The 14,962-nt window shown below is 44.0% G+C and overlaps 1 protein-coding gene across 3 annotated transcripts in view; it reads right to left on the reverse strand.

Annotated features, from left to right (window-relative positions):
• Positions 1 to 14,962, reverse strand: part of LOC147632910 (persulfide dioxygenase ETHE1 homolog, mitochondrial-like) — a 199,163-nt gene that overhangs the window by 84,773 nt on the left and 99,428 nt on the right. For all 3 annotated transcript variants that reach the window (XM_086807832.1, XM_086807830.1, XM_086807831.1), the window contains 2 exons: positions 13,278 to 13,412; positions 13,064 to 13,105 (listed from right to left, as the gene is read on the reverse strand). In XM_086807832.1, coding sequence (XP_086663958.1) covers positions 13,064 to 13,105; positions 13,278 to 13,412 — 177 coding nt within the window. The remainder of the gene's footprint in view (positions 1 to 13,063; positions 13,106 to 13,277; positions 13,413 to 14,962) is intronic.

Genomic DNA, 14,962 nt, shown 5'->3' on the forward strand with positions numbered 1-14,962 from the left:
GAGATTGAGATTGGCCGATATAGAGGTATACCAGCTCTGAGGCCAGGATATGCCGAGTATGCCATGGGGAGCCAGAGACAGAGCTGCATTATATATGCCATTGTACTGCATACTATGAGATACATGGTCGTTTCCACTGTTTATTCAGAAAGGGTTTTGGACCACTTTCCAGAGTCATGGGGTACCAGGACCAGAGGTGTTTGGGATTGTTCTTGCTGGAGCTGCGGAGACATAGAGATAGCCTGCTTAGGCGCACAGAGAGCCAGACTCAGAGGCACATTACAGACTTCTTTAGTCCAGCCATCACTGCGCCAGATGGACCACAGCAACAGCACGACATGGATACTGCCCACACCAGGGGTACACTGATTGATCGTGCGACTGAGCTTGGGTGGTTCAGACGCCCACGACTACGGAGGAGGGCATCCCAGCATAGACGGAGGTTGCAGCGGCAGATTCGGATTATTCTTGCGAGGCATGCCGGACACCCAGTCAGGGTGTTGACCACAGAGGATATTGAGGAGATCCGCCAGTGTCCGATGCGGCACATATTATGAGATGGAGGCACCTCCATAGTGTACCCCTCCGTCCCACATGATATTGTATCCCCTCACTATATTCCACTCACCTCCATAGCGTACCCTCCCCTCACTATATTCCAGTTCCAGTTTCATTTTCTAGGTGCCAGTAGTATCATCTTTATTTTTCATTTTCTGGGTTTTTTTATCCAGACATTGTATCAGATCCACCATGATGTAACTTTTGGTCTCATAGGTCATTATGGCCTTTTGAAGACGTTAATATAACATTTCATTTCATTTCATTTCTCTCCCTCCCTCTCTCTCTCCCTCTCTCTCTCTCTCTCTCCCTCTCTCTCTCTCTCTATGACACCAAAAGAGAGAGAGAGAGAGAGAGAGAGAGAGAGAGATGAAATGAAATGATATATTAACGTCTTCAGAAGGCCAAAATGACCTATGAGACCAAAAAGGTTACAACAATTGGTGGATCTGATACAATGTCTGTGTAAGAAAAGCTAAAAACAACTAAACAACTAACTGAAACTGAAACAACTGAGGAAAAGTACGGTACTAGGAGCTCCTAATGGATAACAGCTGGGAGGAAAACTCCAGCAACAAAGGTAAGCATCATACACATCACTATCCACAGATGTCTCTCATCGGTCGATGGCGGATATCCTCAATGTCCTCCATGGTGAGTACTCTGACTGGACGTCTCCCATGCCGTGCTAGTATGGTCCTGATCCTCTGTTGTAGTCTCCGCCGGTGTCGAGATGGGCCTCTCATCTTGGGGCGCCTGGACCGCCCCAGCTCTATAGCCCGATCAATCAGTGTACCTCTAGTGCGGCTATACTCTGGGGCTAGCTGCAATGCCTGCTGGCCTGACTGCTCAATCTCTGGTCGAAAGGAGTCTGAAATCTGCCTCTGTAGGTGTCTCTCCCTCTCTGATCCCCTCCCTCTCAAGAGACCCTCTCTATGTCTACGAAGCTCCAGCAAGTATAATCCAAGGCATCTCTGATCCTGGTATCTCATGACTCTAGAAAGTGGTCCGAAACCCTCTCTAAACAGGCAGTGAAAACGGCCTCATATCTCATAATATACTGGACAGTGACATATGTAATGTAACTCTGTCTCTGGCTCCATTTGGCACAGCTGACAAATCCTAGCCTCAGCTGGTACTCCTCTAAATCTGCCAGTCTCAATCTCTAGCTGGTGTGAGGATGTGCGCATCTGACCAATAGCACACCATACCCCATGAGAAAGATGAGTATCCATGTAGCTGGGTCTAATCACAAACCCATCCTGCGTGAGCTGGAGAAGATGATCTCTAAACAAAGCCATCTTCGTACCAAGCTCCTGTGTCGGTTGTATCCATGTCCTCCTAGTGTCCAGCTGAATCAAGTCCTGCCTGATAAATCTGGTAATCTCTGCCCGTGTGTCTCTGCCCGTGTGAGAGAGAGGGAGGGTGCATCCAGGGAGTACTGAAATGGAGGTAGCCTTTCCATACTAAAGCCATGCAACTGGAACCAAGCTGTCATCTGTGCATACCAACATGATCCGTCTCCCTGTGATGCCAACTGTCGTGAAGACTCCAGGGCTAAGCGAGCATATCTGTCTCTAGGGAGAGCCCAAGTGCTATGTATAAAGGAGACTGATCGAGTGAGTGCCTCTACTACCAATGGGGGGGCAGCCATCTCTGCATGGATAATATCATGTGGTACGGAGGCCTTGGCCCTAATCATCCGGGAAATCATAGAAACCAAGGGCCTCTCCATATGTCTCCATCCATCAGTGCTACCAGCTCGGCTGTGGTGATCCACTGAGGGTCCCCATATCTCCACTCCATACAGCATGGCTGAAGTGCCCAAAGTGTCAAAGAGCCAGAGCTTTGTTCGAGGTTCCTGAAACTGAACCTTCGAACACATCCTCTCTAGTCTCCCCAATGCTGCATAAGCTCTCGTCAATCTGGTCTCCGCTGCTCTCCTCAAGGAAAATAGTGGGCCACTGAAAACCACACCAAGGTAAGTATATGCATCTGTATACTCCACTGTCTCCTGACTATATGTAAAGGTGGGTACTGACCTCTTAACCCACTATGCTGTGGTGTTAAACACCATCACCTTGGTTTTACCAAGGTTAACAGACAATCCACTGTCCTATGCAAACGTGTGCAATGCATCCAAATGACGTTGCATCCCCTCTGGAGAATCTGAGATCAGCACAACATTAGCATACAATAACAGCGGAATCCATGTCCCTGCTAGCTGTGCTCCTCTGTCACCCTCCCGCTCTACGTAGTCTAAAACCTCATCCACATACATCCCAAATAAGGTGGGAGAAAGGGGGCAGCCCTGTTTCACCCCAATAGTGGAGTGAACCATCTCAGATATACCCTGAGTAGTACGTACCTGCCCCACAACTGTCCTGTATAAAGCCATGATTCCCCAAATCAGCTCTGTGAGCACTCCCATCTTCTATAGTCTGCGCATCAGTCTGGCTCTCGGAGGGAGGGAGGGAGAGTGTGTTATATTAAGGTTTTCAAAAGACCCAAAGGGTCTATGAGACCAAAATGATGTGTACATAGAATGCAACAAAGCCCAATGTGCATATGGTTCCCGATGTGGAAGGGAATGCATCACATCATGGCAAAGACAGCTCCACGGGATCCATTGTATTGGTGTCCTCCTCCTCGCTCTGAAAGAAGCCGGTGATGGTTGGTTGGCGAGAGAGGGTCAAGGTGTCTGGGGTTGAAACTCTCTCAAGAAAGTCTCTCCCTGTGTCTGCGGAGCTCGAGCATGAAGAGCCCTAGGCAACGCTGGTCCGGGAAGTCGATCTTGGAGAGGGCTTGAAGGCTTTATGGCTGTATTTTCTGCACTTTCTTCTTCTCTACACCATATCCAAGCTTGTTAGTGTGTTTTCCAAAACTCCGAAGAGTGATTCCAGGTCGTATTCACTCTCCTACACACTTCCAATGGCTGAAATTCAGGAAAACAGTCCTTTTCTTTGCTATAGTTTCTGGGCTTTTGGCTGAAAACCCTAATCTCAGCTGTCCTTTCTCAAGTTGAACCATAGGGGAAGCTTTCCAACAGTTCCCTACATCCACTTGAAGACTTCTATCGCGAAGGATCGCGACAGAATGAAGATTTCAACACTCTAGACGCTTCTATCGCGAAGACTTCTGCTAACATCGACTCTACTTGCAATTGGTAAGCTTTAATGTTCAATTATGGAAGCAAGTAGCAAGAGGAAGGAACAAGACTCCATGTTCACATATCCTGTGTAGTGTTCTCTTGTCCTACGTGCTCTCTTGCATATGGTTTCTACCATGTGTGGATGGAACAATAGAGAGCAAAATGATAGGGAAAATGGATGCTTGAGAGGGTAGTGTGGGTTGCAGACGTTCACCGGCAACCATATCGTTTGCAATACTTTATTTATATGCATTGGTATGGAAGTCTGGTCGGAAATCCCACAACACTATATACTTTTTTCTTCCAAGATCAATAAACATTATTTGAGAGAGGGACCGCCCGTTTTGGCTCATTGTGCGTCTCTTGTCAATTCAGCAAATTACATTGTATTGTGCTTGTTGTCCATTAAATCTCAGTGTATGTAAGTGTATCGATTGGCATAGTGTTTAACCAAGCATTCCACACATACCAGTGGAATTACATTGGTATCAAAGCATATGGTTCTCTTTCAATTCCATCATGAAAGACGATCACCGTGAACACTGGCTATCTCTACACTTAGAACACTATGGATGTTGAAGATGCCAACATAAGAGACGGGGACAATGATATGCATGCTTCCAATGCTTTACAGAAAGAACAAACTCATGTGGTGCATACCAGGGAACAAGAACATGTGGGACAGCAGTCCCGTGGTAAAGAGAAAATGCAAGAAGAGAGTCCATAGCCTTAAGGGCTGAACTTGCTCGTATGCAAGCTCTTCTTTATGCACAAGAAGAAGAATTGAAGCTCTACCGCCAGGATTCATTGGTACAGAATCATTTGAAGGCCAAGAAAGCTGAATCATTTACGGATCATGCCATGGCGATAGCTCTCAAGAGTTGCACATGCGACGGAGGGATGCAGCACGTGCATACCTAGCCCGTCCTGAGGATGCCCATGGAGAAAATGTAACTATCCCACATGTCTTGCTATCCCCACAGGTGGTAAAACAAGAGCACATGTCTAAGAGGATGAATCTTCATACAGCTAGAGAGGAACCATCGGCGACTTCACGTCTTACAAGTGTACCTTATGTAGCCCATGAAGGATGCAATGTTTATGGTAGTGGTCAAAATGTATGTATAATGCCATTGCCGATTGAAAATGTGGGTTGCAATTTCCTATTGGTGTAGGTATTCCGCGTAACATGGGTTGCAATTTTATGTTGGTGCAGGTATTCCGCGTATCTCTCATGCTACTCATGCCCTCGAGTGTGCTGGTGAGGGAGAAGTTATGGGTGAGAATGCACCAATGTATGTTGAGGGGCCAGCCATGCCTCATGCTTACAGGGCACATGTTTCTATGCCCAATGCATCCCCTTTTGTTCCCAAAATGATCCCAGTCATAGGGGCTGTCCCAATGGACACGCACACAGGAAAACATGTTGAGATGCAGGCTAATGCACCAAAGTCTTGTGACTTCAAAGCTGGAGACAAATCTGTTAAGTTTGATACATATCATGGGGAATATGATGCGTCGAAGGCACTTGTTTTTATTGCCCAGTTTGATATTGCTTTTAAGTTTTTTAGTGATGAGGATTTCACTCAGAAATCCATGATCCAACATGTAAGCATGTTTATGAAAGGTACAGTTGCTCATTGGTGGCCTCTCTCCAAATCCTGTTAGATCATGCGGAGAGTTCAAGCAAAGGCTTTATGCCCAGTTCTTTCCTTCCAACGCATTAAATGAGATAACAATGAAGTGGGATTGGGTGAAGCAGAATGAAGGGGAAACGATGAATACATATGTGCAGAAGTTTTGGAAAGTGCTTTTGGAAGTATCTCCATTTATGCATGTTCCAGAGGTGGAAAGGAAGAGGTGGTTTCAATGAGGATTACAACCCGTATACAAAGCGGGACTACAGATGTATCTGGGTCACACCTTATAGCAATTAATCACAACCGTCATTGCCACCGAGCAAATGGAACTCAAGTTGAGTCAGTCCAATAAGGCTAAATCCTCATTCTAAGGCAAAGAGAGGAGTGTCCAAAACCTGCAAAATAGTGGAAAGCCACCTAAAAAGGACCAAAACCAAGACAAAAATGGCCAAAAGCCTGAAAATAAGTCTACCAAGAAGCGTCCCTCAAAGTGAAAGACTATGGTCTCACTGCTCTGATCTGCACAAGGCTTACAAGCCCAACAAGATCAGCTTCATGCATAAAGGCTGAGAGCATGTGATTAATGCTAGTGAAGAGGGTGATACTATCTCCATTGTATCTCATGTACAAATTATTAAGAAAGTAATGAAAAAGAGTGTTTCTGCATACTTGACCTAAATTGAGATCGGTGCATGAGATCCGTAGTTTTCTTGCGTAATGCTCTTACTACCACAGGTTCATTTAGCACTTTGCATGGATTGCTTCTCCTTCACATGACTTGACAAAGAAGGCGGCTATATTCAAATGGACTGATATAGAGAGAGATGCATTCCTCAAATTAAAAGATGCAACTACACATGGTCCATTGTTGATCATTCTGGATTTGCAAAAGCCATTCAGTGTGGATCATGCAAAGCACCGCCATATTATAAGTGACTAGACACTGCCTGAAGTGTAAACTTGGGTAAGCCCTCGCAAATGGCACCTCGACCATCTCGTCGCAATGACCACCCGATTGCGAAGTCCAATATATCTGGCATCGTTGCCTCCCATATACAAATCTCGTTCAACCATCGTTGCCGTCCAATGGGTCACATCTTGCTCCTTGGGCTATCGAGTATCGTTGCCACCCAAACTAGAGCATGTCCAAATAACCATTATAAGCAGAATAATGATCAATTCCAGTCCAATATATATACGGTGAAGAGGGTTAGAGGCACAATCCCACTCTCTTGAATCTGTCTTCATTGCAAGACATCCATATTTGTACTTGGAATACATTTCGACAAACCGCTTCCTCATAAGCTCGAAGTATACTTGGATAGTTCTTGAAGTACTTCTCTAGGATCCACTTGGCATCCAATAGCAAATAATTCTCCAATTCCAAGAGGAACTTTCTGACCACTATCTTTCCTCTTTTTCTCACAAAATGAAACTCAATCTGTTCTAACTCTTCCACCCTAGTGGATCCTTCAAAACAAGTTCCTCTGGAGGTAGCCTATACATGGTTTCAATAAACTCTCATGGAAAACATTTATATCCTCCAATGACCTAAAAGGTCCAACCCATGATATACCCATGATATACATGGTTGACCTTCTTGGTATCCTGAAAAAGGTCCATATACCATCATTTCCATTCCTTGACTTTGGTAATCCAAAGATAAATCTATAGCAATACTCTGCCATAGAACATTCAATGGGTGCAATAATCTTGCTAGCTGTTGTCGATCAAAACTTGACCATCTGACAAAACCAAACATTCTCGAACATAGAACTCAATGTCCTTTCTCATATTAGGTCAATAAAAAGTAGCTCTCCAAGCTTGAAGTGTAATTAGGTGTCTCTATGCCTCATGTAGGGAGGAGCATGGCACTCTTCCATTACTTTGGCCACATCACACATAACTTGGGTTTGCATCATAAGAAACCCTTCTTGCCGACATAAGAAGTCACCAAATCTCTATTATGCAATCTTGTTCCAACACATGTTTGAAATCCTCTTTGGTAGCATAAAGATCCTTCATCAAAGTGAAATCCATATGGTAACCCATAGAAACTGCATGGCTCAGGGATCTCTAAGATAATGCATCTGCTACCTTGTTGTCTTTGACGTTCATAGGCCACAATATGGCCGCCTTGGTTCAAGACTGCTCCAATGCAATCTTCATCACGTTCAACCACAAAAATGTTTAGAATAACCGACACTGGTCCTTTGCGAGCATGAAGTTTGATGCTTCAAAGGATTTTGTTTCAACTTTGATCCACATAGATCCCACAGCTTTCTTTGTCAGAACTTGCAATGGTCTAGCATCCACTACAATCTTCTTGATGATGTCAATCTGATGGTCTTCCAATCTCTCTGGCTTCTTTGCCTTCCTTTCCCTTAGCTATCCTCAAGAAATTGCATCTAAAAGAGCACGCCTACGAGTAGCTTCCTTGTCTCCTCCATGAGAAATAGAGTGAGTGGCTCTAGATCCTTCTACAATGGTGACTTTAGCAACTTCAACTCCTTCGGCTTCAGTGGCTCAATCCTTGATAAATTCAACAAATATTCGAGCCCTTCTTTGGTCATATTCCTTCTTGGCTCTCCAAGCTACGAATTCTTCATCTTGGAGAAACTATCTAAATTGTTGAAAATCTCGAAACTCTATCAATGTCATGGCCATGGTCTCATGAGAAATAGATTGATGGCCTTGGTTCCCATCTAGAAGTTTTGTATCGGCCTCATAGTTATTCCCTTCATGAGGCCCTTGGTCTCCCTCTGCTCTCGACATGGCTCTATCACCCCAAGAAAGTTTCTTCAAGAGAAATCCTTCTCTGATACCACTATAAGCCCAGTGGAGCGTGCAGTCACAGACTCAACCATGTGTCCAAGAGATAAAGATATAGAGAGAGAGGGGAGAGAAACGGAATAGGGATCTTGCAGAATACACCATACTGAGCGGGGAAGAGGCCCTGCTCCCTTTCAAGAATTTATTCAAGAACAATCCACGAGCACGCTTGCAAAGATCAATACAATCAGTGAATACAAAACAAACAGATATGCCGATGTAGGATATCTAAGTCGATGTTGATGTGTCGAGGCATGAGATCTCTCATGCCAAGCACACCACGGGGATGACCCACAAGTATCTCTCACCGGACTAGTACCAGATCCAATATCCAAATCCAAATCCAATGAATCCAAGTCCCAAGTTCCAAGTCCAAATCTAAGTCCAAGTCCAAGTCCAAGTCCAAGTCCAAGTCCAAGTCCAAGTCCAAATCCAAATCCAAGTCCAAGTCCAAGTCCAAATCTAAGTTGAAGTCCAAGCTCCAAGCTCCAAGTCCAAGTCCAAGTCCAAGTCCAAGTCCAAGCTCCAAGTTCCAAGTTTCCAAGTTCCAAGTTCCAAGTCCAAATCTCAAAGATGGGTGGCTACGCAGAACTAGATGGTGGCTGTGCAGAGGCCGGGTGGAGGTGGGCGGAGTCGAGCGGCGACGGCTCTGGGGTGACTGGGGTGGGCGACGGCCGGGCTAAGCTGGGCGGCGGTGGCTCTGCGGTCGCTGAAGGGGCAGTGGCTGGGCTAAGCTGAGCAGTGCCGACGGCGCCGAGTGGATGAAGATGAGGGTCTCCTTGCTCTCCACAAGCTTGATGCCCAAAACAAGAGGACTCTAGCTTCTTTTATACTTCAGGAGAGCCTTCCTTTTTGCCAAAAGCAATACTTTATGCTTTGCTTTTCTCTTCCTGCTTTAATATTTTAGTAATAATAAAATATTGCTCATCTTTTGCCAAAGTTCTTAATTTATGCTTTTCTAGCTTCAGGACATTGCTTTGTGGCCTTCGAGCTGCTTTTTGGAAAAGCAACCTTTAGCTTTTTGGTTCGGCTCAATCTCCTCTTTCCAATGGTGCCCTTTGCTTGCGGTCAACTTAGTTTGACTTTTTTGCTTTTCCCTACTTTTGACCAAAACAGGAACTTTTTTTCTATGCAAACTTCATGAACCCTGTTTCCATGCTTTCATCAATCAGTCCATGTGTCCGGGCACGTGTTTCATCATGTGAAATAGAGCCAGGAGAACCAAATAGTTACACATAATGCCTACAATACACATGATTGAGCAGTATTTCTTTTGGCTAGGTATACAGAGGGATGCGTTTCTTGTGATACACAATCTATTCTAGCTGCAAAATCTCATGTAGCTCATCCACTTCTAGTGGATCCTCAATGACCAGTTCACTAGGCTCTGGCCCTACATACTTACAAAAGAGACTCGCATGAAAAGCATTGTGTATGTGCCAATGACTAAGCAATGGCAACTTGAAAGGGACTTCATTGATCTTCTTGATTACTCGAAAAGGGCCATAGTACCTGGTTGCAAGTTTAGGGTATGCACCCTCTTTACCGAACCTCTTGCTAAGTCTTGCTTTCTTGAATTTTCGCAATACCTAATCATTCTCTTTGACATCAAATTGCCTTTTATGCTTATCAACAGTCTTTTTATGTTTGTCCTGTGAACTTGCAATGGCTGTCAGCACTTGAGCAAAGGCAATATCCTAAAGTCTCTTACCTACTAATGAGCTGCAATCCTTTGTGCGAAGGATGGGTGGCAAAACCACCTTACCACAAACAATCTCAAATAGGGCCTTTCCCGTAGATGCAAATTTGACAAGCGGTAAGTACTTCTCCCAAGAAGACTTTTGATACGCCACATAACATTTCAAGAGGTCCAACATAACATTTGCCCATCCGTTTGAGGGTGATAAGCTGATGAGAAGTCCAATTTGGTGCCCATATTATCAATTAAGGCTTGCCAAAAGAGACTCGTAGTCCTAGGATCTCTATCGGACTTCCGCATTCCATGATGCTTGAACACTTGTGCAAGATATATCTTTAGAGATTGCCAGCACTTGCTTCAAAAATATTTGGATGCTTTTCAACTATTTAGAAGCTAGGGATATGTCACCATTTGGCCACCAAACTGGTTCAGCGTTCTTTCTCATTATGTGTATACATTGGATTAGCGTCCATGGCTATTATGCAGGAGATTGATGCCACCATAGTTGTCACGGTACGAAAATACGAAACCGTACGGGAATTTCTGGTACGATATAAAATTTTTGGATACCGTACGATTAAATACGGTTCTTTGTTTAACACTTACAAACTATGGAGCTTCAAGCTTGAATGTTGGGGGAGGGAGAGGAGTCTACAGTACTTGAGGAACCAGAACATGGAGATGTGTCTCTCCATGTTGGATCTCCCAACTGTCTCCAAAAAAGAACCTGCATGGGTAATGCAATACCAAAGGTCTCCCAGTGTAGCGTTTATGACTAAGGGACCATTCTTGCACAAATACGAGCAGTGCATCTAGGGTGATAGGTTTAGGGACTCCTCTCTAGATCAAAATGGCCATGTCCAAATCTTCTCCCTCGTACATAACTTGAGGATCTGACTGTCTAGCCTACCTATACCAGGGATCTCCAAGTGATGTAGCAAGATTCTCTCATCCTACCAATCATGTATGCACTACCAGTCTACCTTGCCAGATTTTTTAGGTCTCTCAGCAACCCCATATGGAATACTAAGTGGACATAAAAGTTGCGAAGTATTGCGGGCATTTGGGATCTTTGTTAAGCAAGATTTCTATATTTTTTTAGCATTTGGAAACTTTTTCTCAAGGCGGGGGAGGGGGGGGGGAGAGAGAGAGAGAGAGAGAGAGAGAGAGAGAGAGAGACTCGTACCGTACGATATCGTACGGTATCATACCGTACGAACTGTGCGATACGAATGGATTCATACCGATACGAGAAACAACTATGGATGCCACTCATGTGATACTGTGGATTTGGCTTTCCGTTGGGACTTATGTCTGTGTGTATATGCCCAAAATGCCTGGAGGATTGGTGTTCCATTGGATCTGTACCTCATGTACTTGCCTGGAACACGTCTATTTTGGTATAGTCTCATGAACGGGGATTGTCCATACCAATGTTGCATTGCATAGCATCATTATGTGCTTGCTTACAAATTGAATTTGTATGTTGTTTTCATCCTTGCTTGACCAATGTGTAGTTCCCGGCAAGGGAACGCCCGCCCGTGAACCATGCGTGTGAAACTGTCTACTACTGACATGGTTATGTGGCATGTGACAGGTGGTAAGTATTAGTCAAAACCTAGCCTTAGGAACTAGCATTGATTTATAAGTGAGTGTGTATACACTTTATTAAGTTTTGGGCGACCAAAACTCACTTATAAATTATAAACAGCCATGTATTCGCACACACTGGTCCCAAGGTGAACAAAGCTGAATGTCCACCGCCCAAACCTTATCCACTTTGTTCAAAGAGAGCAACCAGCCACGATCAATCCTAGCTTGGACCCCAACTCACTTTTCCTCTCTACCTAACACCTAGGATGGACATCACATCATCTCTCTCTTCTTTCGCTCTCTAGAAGTTCATGAGGCTTTATGGCTGTATTTTCTGCACTTTTTCCTTGCCTACACCATATCCAAGCTTGTTACTATGTTTTCCAAGCTCCCAAGGGTGATTCCAGGCTGTATTCACTCTCCTACACACTCCCAAAGGCTGAAATTCTGCAAAACAATTCTTTTCTTTGCTGTAAATTTTGCTCTTTTAGTTGAAAACCCTAATTTCAGCCTTCCTTTTCTTTGCTGTAAATTCTTTCTCTTTTAGTTGAAAACCCTAATTTCATCCTTCCTTTCCTAGGGTTCCCTCCATCTACTTGAAGACTTCTGTCTCACAAATTGAAGATTTCAACACTCCTGACACATCCATCGCAAAGACTTTCGCTGACATCGACTCTACTTGCAATTGGTAAGCTTTAATGCTCAATTATGAAAGCAAGTAGCAGGAGGAAGGAGCAAGACTCCATGTTCACATATCCCGTGTCGTGTTCCCCGTGTAGTGTTCTCTTGTCCTATGTGCTCTCTTGCAGATTGTTTCTACCATGTGTAGGTGGAACAATAGAGAGTAGATGGTAGGGAACATGGCCACTTGAGAGGATAGTGTGAGTTGCAAATCTTCACCGACAACCATGTTGTTTGCAATATTGTATTCATATGCATTGGTATGGAAATCTGGTCAGAAATGCCCACGACACTATGTACTGGATTCTCCCAAGCTTAATATACATTTACATTTTTTGAGAGAGGGGCCGGCCGTTCTGGTTCATTGCGCGCCTTTTGTGAATTCAGCAAATTACATATTGTAGTTGCGCTTGCTGTCCATTAAATCTCAATGTATTTAAGTGTATTGATTGGCATAGTGTTCAATCAAGCATTCCACACCGACTGGTGGAATTACAACTGCCAAGCTCATGTGTGCTATCTGACTCATATAGTCTTGACATGGGGCAGATAGATATGCACTAGGATAGTCATAGTTGGTCCTTCCCCTGTACCAAATCATGCCTTCAAAGGTTACCCAGCAAGCTATGCCCATAAAGAGATCAAGCAACAGGTGATAGTCACACGGGCTTAGTAAAGCCTTCACTCAATCTGCACTATTACCAAAAATTAAAAAAAAACTAAAAGACCGGGAAAGCACTAGAGACTGTCACACAAGCTCGGAAAAACCTTCACTCAGAAGGTCATGGAAACACAAAGGAAGAAAGCGGAGTGTGACAACATGCGATGTGTACATACTTTAAACCTCTGTACCCTAAAAGGAAACTTCGAAGGTACAATTACAAAAGGTAAGAAGGTCAGATTTCACACCTGAGAATGCACAGACTTGTAAAGTTGACCTGCATCCCCTCCCTGCAATTGCATCCATCCAATGGTTTAAAAAGAGATCTATAGCTTCAAAAAAGAACAAACAACACTACTTATCCTTGTTTTCTTTCATAGAGAAGAATTGTTAAGGCAAATATGACCACAGAATGTGCTGTCCACATTTCCATATTCACATCAACTTTCAACAAAGGAATACTTGAAAATCAGTCCGTCCACATCCGCGTATAAGAAGAGCATCCCCAGTAAATGCCATTCTTGGGTAGGGCTGACCAGTCCCTTCTCCAGTAACATATGTAACACAACCTGCCGTGTGCCCAGGGGTTGGTCGTACCTGTTATAAAAATTACAAGGCAGATGGTTTTTAAGAAAAATATATGAAGTAAATCAATCCTGATGTTTTCTAGCATGCAATCAAAATCAGAGAAAAAGATTGGCTTTACAGGAGTCGCAATATGTGAAGAAATAAGCTTTCCCTTCTTGAAGATCACTCACTACAAGCAAATCGAAGTGCAGATGTGTATGCATCAACAATATGTTGAGCAGTAACTACATAATCCAGAACTTAACCAAAACTAGTCTCCTTAGGATTCCAGCTTAGGCTCGAAAACTCTAAAGACTGAGTGAATGCAGATACCCTTTACACTCAAAAATAAAATTCTGTTTTCAATCTTTCCTCCGTAAACTGCTGCCCCTTTCCCTTCTCTGTGCTGCTCTTGCTGCAACAATTTTCAGGGTTCCTTATTTCTCCTCCATACAGCATCATTTTGTGTGCACAGCCCCCTCGGACCTCCCCTTCTCCATCTTTGAAGTGTTAAGAACCCCAGAAATATTACACAGCCAGCATACAGTTTCATCTCCCCCCCCCCCAAAAAAAAAAACAAAAAAAGACCAGTTTGTGTCTTAGTTTCAACTTTCTGCTACTCTTTTACAACACATCTCCTTCCAGCAGTGATCACAATGTCTTGTTTTCAAAATTGTCAAAACATCACAACCGAATGAAACAGCAACACCCTAAACATTTTCTAAAATGGCAAGGTTAAAAATGATGATGGATTCCAAAAACACGTCAACATGCAGTTAGTTACCTTCCTACAAGTCTCTTAGCAATGAGCATAACTGTTGGCAACATCATGCCAATACCCTTCACGAGACAAATTACTCTCCTTAGACCAATTTTGACATGATTGGGCCTCTCTAACTAATGTGGCCGTTTTCCAACATGTTCTCAACAAGGTTGGAAAGGTTGACTGGAATGTTGCAAAGCACAACAGATCCTCCCAGATAAAAGTGTAAGGACAGGGTTGAGGATGTTGCCAACGCCACAACAATACTTGTTTTGGATAGCACGGTTGTGCAAATGTCAGGCTGCAAAAACAGCCAACATGGCTGGTCGACTGCATTAATAAAGTCATCGGTTTGAAATCATTAGTTTTACACTTAATGTCAAGACTTCTGCTTCACGTGTGTGGGTGCCCAGCCCTAGTCAGCCCCAAACAGGCAGCCCGGGACCAACCGGTCCTGTGCCCAAGCTGCCCAGCTGCTGTACCGGACCTTTTCCATGCCCCAAGGGTGTCAACACTGCAGCCCATACTGTCCTGCCCAGGTAGAATTCAGGTTTCCAGCCTAATCTGTGTCCTGCAAGTCCTCACAACTTGACATCTACGTCTAGTGCCCAACTCTTGGACTAAAAAGCTGTCTAGAAACTTGTCCATCGAATTATCCAAGTGGGCTGTAATTATATGCCCGACAACACATTGACTAACGGCCTTATGACCTAATCTTACTGGCAATTGACAACTTGTTCCTGGAGTAACGCTCACAACTTGCTTGATGCTCATCTAAAAGGTAATTATTCTATGCACTCTGTACAAGTATGGCCAG

The sequence above is a fragment of the Cibotium barometz genome, chromosome 13 (genome assembly GCF_041138505.1).
Source record: "Cibotium barometz isolate CiBa-2024 chromosome 13, ASM4113850v1, whole genome shotgun sequence".
Classification (NCBI taxonomy): Eukaryota; Viridiplantae; Streptophyta; class Polypodiopsida; order Cyatheales; family Cibotiaceae; genus Cibotium; species Cibotium barometz.